Source organism: Oryza brachyantha, chromosome 4 (genome assembly GCF_000231095.2).
Source record: "Oryza brachyantha chromosome 4, ObraRS2, whole genome shotgun sequence".
Lineage (NCBI taxonomy): Eukaryota > Viridiplantae > Streptophyta > Magnoliopsida > Poales > Poaceae > Oryza > Oryza brachyantha.
In genome coordinates this window covers 14,833,041-14,841,199 of record NC_023166.2, presented here as the reverse complement: position 1 = coordinate 14,841,199, position 8,159 = coordinate 14,833,041, and the positions used below count along the sequence as shown (strand labels likewise).

Below are 8,159 nucleotides of genomic sequence, written 5' to 3'. Positions count from 1 at the left end.
AGCACCGTGGTGTGGAAAACGAAGCAAGCAGCAGGGCAAAGTGCTCAGCCAACCAACCCCAATTTGTTGTCCCAAACCCGCCATGTACAATCTTCCCCTGCTCCTACTCCTTGTCGTCGCTGGCGCCGGCGCGGGCGCGGGCGATGGAGCCGCGGCGGCGTCGAATGCGCGCCCGTGCGGCTCGTGGGCGGCCAAATCCCACCCCTTCTGCAACGCCACCCTCCCCTTCCCTGCACGCGCGCGCGCCCTCGTCTCCCTCCTCACGCTCGACGAGAAGATAGCGCAGCTCTCCAACACCGCCGCGGGCGTCCCCCGCCTCGGCATCCCCCCCTTCGAGTGGTGGTCGGAGTCCCTCCATGGCGTCTGCGACAACGGCCCGGGGATCAACTTCTCCTCGGGCCCCGTCCGCTCGGCGACCACCTTCCCGCAGGTCATCCTCTCAGCCGCAGCGTTCAACCGCTCCCTGTGGCGCACAGTGGCCCAGGCCATCGCGGTGGAGGCGCGCGCCATGCACAACTCCGGCCAGGCCGGGCTCACGTTCTGGGCACCCAACATCAACGTCTTCCGCGACCCACGGTGGGGCCGCGGCCAGGAGACGCCGGGAGAGGACCCCGCCGTCATCTCCGCGTACTCTGTTGAGTATGTGAAGGGGTTCCAGGGGGACTACGGAGAGGAAGGCAGGATGATGCTCTCCGCCTGCTGCAAGCACTACATCGCGTATGATTTGGAGAAATGGAAGGGTTTTACACGTTACACCTTCGATGCCAAGGTGATGAATGTTTTGGTCCCTTCCACGTTCAAGATACCAATTTTTTTAGATAATGGAAGTTTTATTGAACTCGATCAATTACATCAAGGCAATACAATTGTTCTGGGAACACTCCCGGCTTCGACATACCAACTTGCTTTCTGTCTGGTTGAGTAGCTGAACTTATTATATTTGTTGCGTAGTTAGCCCCTAATAGTATTTGCGCTCATTTAGTTGTTGGGTGCCTCAGTACAAGAGCGTGATGCTTACACAATTGAATGTTCTGAACTTATGAATGCATATCGATGATAGAATATTGGACATCACATTAGCACAGTACTCGAGCAGTCCACGCCCACGAAAATTTCATGCAGATTTACTTTCTTAAGCAAGAGTTTCAAAGTGAATGTATCCTTTGTGTACCCCTTTTATTCTCCTTGTTAACAATATAACACAGATATCTCCTACAAGTTATCGAAAAAATAGTGAGTATATCCTGGTACTAATGAAATATTAAATTTATTAGTGGATTTATCCTTCAGCTGAAAAATTCCTTTCCATGTAGTTTGGGGTGCAATATTCAAACAATGCATCAAAATACAATTTTCATTTTACATGAAACCTAAAAGCAAGAAGGCACCATTTATTGACAGGTTAATGTGCAAGATATGGAAGACACATACCAGCCTCCCTTCAAGAGCTGCATCCAGGAAGGTCGTGCAAGTTGCTTGATGTGTTCATACAACCAGGTAAATGGTGTCCCAGCATGTGCCCGCAAAGATATCCTGCAGAAGGCTAGGGATGAATGGGGATTTCAAGGGTATACTACTTTCTCTTGCCCAGAACATTGCTTGATCATTGAACAAATAAATATTCTGATATGGGCAGAAATTTTCATAATATCAGCCCAAACCTGCATTGCTGTTTATGTTTGGCCATTTGATTGTTTGAAGGTATGTTACATCTGATTGTGATGCTGTGGCCATAATTCATGAAAACCAGACATACACAGTCTCAGATGAAGATTCAGTTGCCGTTGTTCTTAAGGCAGGTTAGTGGCCTGTAACACCTTCTCTCTCTCTCTCTTTTCCAAGCATCTCATATGAAATTTCATAAGCATGTTGCTGTCTTTGTAGATTAGGAGTTTGAACTCTCAAAACTTTTCTGTTCAATAAGCACTTTAGAAGCATATATTAGGAGACACCTTACCAAAATTGTCATCAGAAGTTTAAACTGAAATATCTGAGAACCACTTCTGAATAGTCTTCAAGCAAGCATCTAATTTCTTGCTGAGAGTTGCTATCAATGATTTATGATCCTTTTTTTTTTCAAGGGATGGACATCAACTGTGGGTCTTTTCTAATTCGGCATACGAAGTCCGCAATTGAGAAGGGAAAGATCCAAGAAGAAGATATCAACCATGCCCTTTTTAATCTATTCTCGGTTCAGCTCCGTCTTGGTTTTTTTGATCAGTCCAACGGGAATCAGTGGTTTACACAATTAGGACCCAACAATGTGTGCACAAGAGAGCATAGGGAACTTGCAGCAGAAGCTGTAAGGCAGGGTGCTGTCCTTTTGAAAAACGACAACAGTTTTTTGCCTCTGAAGAGAAGTGAAGTTGGTCATATTGCTATTATTGGACCAGGTGCAGATGATCCATATATATTAGGTGGTGACTACACAGGTATTACCACCGAAATCAATCAAACATCTGCCTTACCTTACTGTTTTACATATATTAATGGTAATTTTACTTTCTTCAGGTGTCCCTTGTGATTCCACCACCTTTGTTAAAGGCATGCAAACCTATGTTTCCCAGACAACCTTTGCTGCCGGATGCAAGGATGTTCCCTGTAACTCAACAGATGGATTTGGTGAAGCCATTGAAGCAGCTAAAAGAGCTGATATTGTTGTTCTAATTGCTGGGTTGAACCTAACTGAAGAAACTGAAGATCACGATAGAGTGAGCCTTCTCCTTCCAGGCAGCCAGATGGATCTAGTACATGCTATTGCTGGTGTAACAAAGAAACCACTTGTGTTGGTTCTCTTGGGTGGTGGTCCTGTTGATGTTTCATTTGCAAAGCACGATCCACATATTGCAAGTATTCTTTGGATTGGCTATCCTGGTGAAGTTGGCGGACATGTTCTTCCAGAAATTCTTTTTGGCAAATACAACCCAGGTGAGTGAATAAATTTCTTATAAACAAAAGCTCACTAGAGTGCAGCATAGTGAAAACTTGCGGCTGTTGCTAATCTTGTGCGCTGTGATAATAGGAGGAAAGCTACCCATAACTTGGTACCCTGAATCCTTCACTGCTGTTCCAATGAATGATATGAACATGAGAGCTGACGAGTCACGTGGTTACCCAGGAAGAACATATAGATTTTACACAGGAGATGTTGTGTATGGGTTTGGGTATGGTCTGAGCTACTCAAAATATTCGTACAGCTTCTTGCAGGCGCCAAAGAAAATTAGCTTGTCCCATTCGTCACTTCCAGATCTTATCAGCAGGAAGCCTGCATACACAAGGAGGGATGGACTTGATTATGCCCAAGTTGAAGACATTGCCTCATGCGAGGCACTACAATTTCCTGTTCACATCTCGGTTTCCAACGATGGTACCATGGACGGGAGCCATGCTGTTCTATTGTTTGCAAGATCGAAACCGAGCTTTCCTGGATCCCCTATCAAACAACTAGTTGGCTTTGAGCGTGTGCATACTGTCGCTGGCAGATCCACTGATTTGGGAATCACTGTCGATCCCTGCAAGCTAATGAGCTCAGCCAACACTGAAGGCAGAAGGGTGCTGTTCCTGGGAACACATGTTCTGATGGTGGGAGAGGAAGAACACGAGCTGCTCATCGAAGCATGACAAAGAAACTTGCTTGTAGAAACGTGCTTGCTGTACAACTGTACAAGAATCTTGCTTGCTGTAAAGATTTCTTGGGTATAAGATTGCTCACTGCAGCAAAATTTATGCCATGAAATAAAATTTGGCACAAACTGTTCAGATTTTGAACTCTCATCTCGCTGCTTGTTATCGAAGACGTCGGGGGGGCGTCTAGTGGACGGCTTGGTGCCTTCTGGGCTAGCGGCCCAGTGGGTGGTGTGCGGCCCGTACTGCATGAGGCATCAGGCGGGGCCCAGCCGAAGCGGGCAGGCGCATCGCCACCACACCACACGCGAGCCGGAATCGCAACAACCCCCACCACGTTCCCTTTCCTTCCCGTCCCATTCCCCGCAAGTCTCCCTCTCGCACCACAACAAACGCGCCTCCCTCCCCCACCTTCTCGAACTCTCTCTCCACCCCCGTCCGTCTCGATCGCCAGCCCCCAGCCATGGCCTCCGCCGCCCTCGCCACCTCCTCCACGACCGTCTGCTCCTCTCCCTTCGCCGCTGCCTCCTCCTCCTCCTACGCTTCCGCTTCGTCTGCGCGCCGCCTGCGCGCGGTCCCGCCCTCCCGCGGCGTCCGCTACCACGCCCTCCGCGCGGTCCCTGGTTTCGCCGCGAACCGTCAGGGTGGCGGCCGTGGAGCGTCGGTAATGTGCGAGGTCCAGGGTCAGGACACATCCATCCAAGGTATGCACGCTGGTCTTCTGCTCGTGCTGAATCTCACACATGGGTTGTGGGTTGATGTCGATCTGTTTACGAGATTAGGTGGCGAACTTCCTCGTTCAATTGGTGCGATCTTTATGGATCTCACACAATATTTTACTGCATAGGGATTTTTCCTTTTTGCCGTCGGTATTCAGGTGCTGAATTCGTTTCGACACGAGGATTCGGTCATTTAGGCGTAGTTCCTCTACGGAAGCATCCCTGTTAGTTATTAACCGTGAGAGTCAGCACATTGACTACATTCATCTCGTTTGGATGAGATAGTTTAGCTATATTAACCGTGAGATGCAGCGCATTCATCTCGTTTGGATGCGCTAATTTAGCTACTACGCGTGCGTGAGTATGTGAGCATAACGTCTATGCCTGTACCTCTGGGCTTACTTGTATGCGCATGCAAGAGGTACATGCAGGAAGTTGGCTTCGAGTGTAGAGTTCCAGTGGCATTTCAGGGAACTTCTTGTTCATGGTTCTGTACGCTGCACCTGTGTCGTACTGTCGTGCAGCAATATCATTGCACACTAGCTCGACGTGTGAGCAAACCACCCTTTTCATGCACTCAGTACTCGGATATAAGCATGAGAAAGACTGGGGCTACATTTATATGGATTAGAATAATCAGTGGGATTCAAAAGGCACCGGGCACCAGGACAGTGTTAAGATTAAGGAAAATCTGAGACAAGTAATTAATCTAGAAATTTTCTCCTTGATCAATTGTTAATAAGTACTCCATCCGTAACATCTTATAAGACTTTCTGGGTTTGTCTAGATTTATCTATGTATCAATGTATATATTTTGTATATATGTTTAGATTCATTAACACATATATTAATCTAGACAACGTCAGAAAGTCTTATAATATGGAACAGAGGGAATAATAGATTTGTATAACAACTATAATTATAATTTTGATAACGGTTGTCGGAGTTACACAGCTAATATATTTCCTTGTATGCCTCTTATTTGCCCAGTTGTCATTTGGAAGATAAATGACTTCATAAATTCAGTTGCATATTATATAAGATAGGTCTATAAGCATGGTAACTATGTACTCAACCTAATATTCTTTTATAGTTGGTTAGTTATGTTGCATTCACACAACTACACAAGACAAAAATTCATCCAACGATCAGTATCTTGCATGCTTCTATTTTGTTTGAAACATAGGCAGAGGCTCTGCCTCATTTCACTGATAAAGAAGAGAATACATATCAGCTCCGGTTAATAATCTAACTTGCATGATTGAAACTGCGGTTAAATGCATTTTATGGCTCCCTTTAGAAAGAAAAAGTTATTTCCCTCCAGTGCAAGACATAAAGCTGGCAAATCTGGCAGTATTACATAAATGTTTTGAATTCCTAATGAAATTTTATAAGCCAATTTACGAGGGAGATACCTATGATCTGTACATTTGTTTCAACACGTAGATCTGATAACATTTCATTAAGAAGGAGAAAGAAAGGTACTGAGTGCTAGAGTTAAACCCTAACGCACCACCACCAAGGTTTTACAACTCACGCCACAACCCATGATCTGTACATAGGGTGGTTGAGCTTCCAGTGTGTTTAGTTAAAACTTATGTATTCAGAAATTTGTTTCATGTTATTGTTACACTTCATACCAGAATATTCTTTGAAATATAAATTTTCTGACTTTACCAGGAATCAACCAAATTGGTTGGTTTTGGTCTTTTGGATTATAGATCATTGGATAGCATATAAACAATTCCAGTAATATGGTCATCAACTACGATATTGCTTTCTATAAACTGGTATTTTTTTTTGTTTCTTCGTTTATTGTTTTTATAATTCTTTGGTCAACAGCACATCAGTGAACATTTGGATATACTCGCTGGTTGGCAAATACATCTGAGCAATGTAGGATTGTATGGTACATTGCATAGAATATAATAATATAGTATTTGAAGATTTAAGGTTTTTAATGGCTACGAAACAAAAGGTCAAAACAATTAAACCTGTGATATGTTACTTGTATTTTAGCCCAATTTATTGTAGGTATGTCTTTTAATGTATTGAACATAGTGCTAGATATCTTTTTTTTTAAAAAAAAATTACCTGTCAGTGTGGCTTTTTAAGCTTCTCTTTTCAGTTGTCAGCCACCCATAGTTAGCTTTTGTTTTCACAATAGATTTACACTTCTCTGCAAGCTATATGATGCTGATATTCTAGTATTGTATCTACGGTTGCATCGTTTCATGTGTTTTGAACTGTTCATTATGATACTTCTCTATTTGTAGTTCCAGATGTGACAAAGTCAACATGGCAATCACTTGTTATGGAGAGCGAGTTTCCTGTCCTTGTTGAGTTTTGGGCTACATGGTGTGGACCGTGCAAAATGATAGATCCAGTTGTTGGCAAGCTCTCCCAGGAGTATGAAGGAAAACTGAAATGCTACAAGCTCAACACTGATGAGAATCCAGATATAGCAACTCAGTATGGAGTCCGGAGCATCCCAACCATGATGATATTCAAGAATGGCGAAAAGAAAGATGCAGTGATTGGAGCTGTGCCTGAGAGTACACTGATCTCATGCATCGAGAAATTTGTTGAGAGGTAAAAAGCAAATGCAGATGGAACCCATGAACAATTAGCATTCCACGTCCAAATGTTCACATCATTCAAGACTCGAAGACATGCTCAATTTTTATATACCTGCGTGTATAGATAGTATTGGGAATCGCTTTCGGTTGCATCCAATAAATGTAATTGGATGGAGGATGCAGGTTGAATGAACAAATCGTGAAGCCTGGTTACGTATGTCCATTCTTGTGGCTGTAGATATGTACGTATGGCATTGACTTGCGAAGTTAGGAACCATATTAAACCCCTTTTACAAATTATACCATTACAGCTTTCCAAATACACAGTCGATTGAAATATAGGTTGTGCTGGTAGATGTCTACGGTCGGATATGATAATATGAATATGAATGCACTGGGTGAACAAGAGCTTGCCCTTGCCCTCAAGTCGTTAACTCATGATGCGTTTAGCCCTTCGTCTGATCAAACTGATCAACTAACTGCACCGTTCAATCGATACACGGAGACAATCCGATCCGAAGGACCACTAGGGCTAACGAAAATCAATCGATACACGGAGGCCGCGGTAACAAACGACGGGCGGACAAGACTACAAAAAAGAGCCAATCAGCGGGCCCCCTGGTGTAAACTGGGGGCGATCGATCTAGTGCGCAGAGCGCATCTGAGTCATCTGGGCCTTGTTTAGTTCCCAAAATTTTTATCAAAAACATCATATCGAATTTTTGACACCTAAATAAAACATTAAATATAGATAAACCAAAAAACTAATTAAGAAATCTTGAGACGAATCTTTTGAGCCTAATTAGTCCATGATTAACCATAAGTGCTACAGTAAACAACATGTGCTAATGATGAATTAATTAGGCTCAAAAGATTCGTCTCGCGGTTTCTAGGCTAGCCGTGATATTCGTTTTTTCATTCGTGTCTAAAAACCCCTTTCAACATCCGGTCAAACGTTCGATGTGATGTTTTGTCAAAAAAATTTGGCAACTAAACACCCCCTGAGTATCTGACCCTGCCATGTGTGACATGTGTCCTTGTGCCAGATTAATAGGCTCAGTGCGGCGAGCCGGCGACCAACCAATAGCTTTAGGGCAAGCTAACTAATGGCTCTAAAAATGAACTTACTAACAGCGTCCTAATAACTAATCTAAATTTAATCATCCATGTCTTCATTTGAATGATTATCTAAAACAATCTCATATTTTATATCTTTTTATACTCTAGCAGATTATTC

At 43.7% G+C, this 8,159-nt stretch overlaps 2 protein-coding genes across 2 annotated transcripts; both read left to right on the top strand.

Moving 5' to 3' along the window:
- LOC102716034 (probable beta-D-xylosidase 6) lies at positions 1 to 3,758 on the top strand. Its single transcript, XM_006653556.3, has 6 exons — positions 1 to 769; positions 1,402 to 1,568; positions 1,702 to 1,799; positions 2,082 to 2,432; positions 2,512 to 2,928; positions 3,023 to 3,758. The coding sequence occupies exons 1-6, from the start codon at positions 83 to 85 to the stop codon at positions 3,619 to 3,621; spliced, it is 2,319 nt and encodes a 772-aa protein (XP_006653619.2). The 5' UTR covers positions 1 to 82; the 3' UTR covers positions 3,622 to 3,758.
- A 240-nt stretch (positions 3,759 to 3,998) lies between these two features.
- Positions 3,999 to 7,244, top strand: LOC102719764 (thioredoxin M2, chloroplastic). Its single transcript, XM_006652494.3, has 2 exons — positions 3,999 to 4,328; positions 6,620 to 7,244. The coding sequence occupies exons 1-2, from the start codon at positions 4,088 to 4,090 to the stop codon at positions 6,937 to 6,939; spliced, it is 561 nt and encodes a 186-aa protein (XP_006652557.1). The 5' UTR covers positions 3,999 to 4,087; the 3' UTR covers positions 6,940 to 7,244.
- Positions 7,245 to 8,159: the final 915 nt, after the last annotated feature.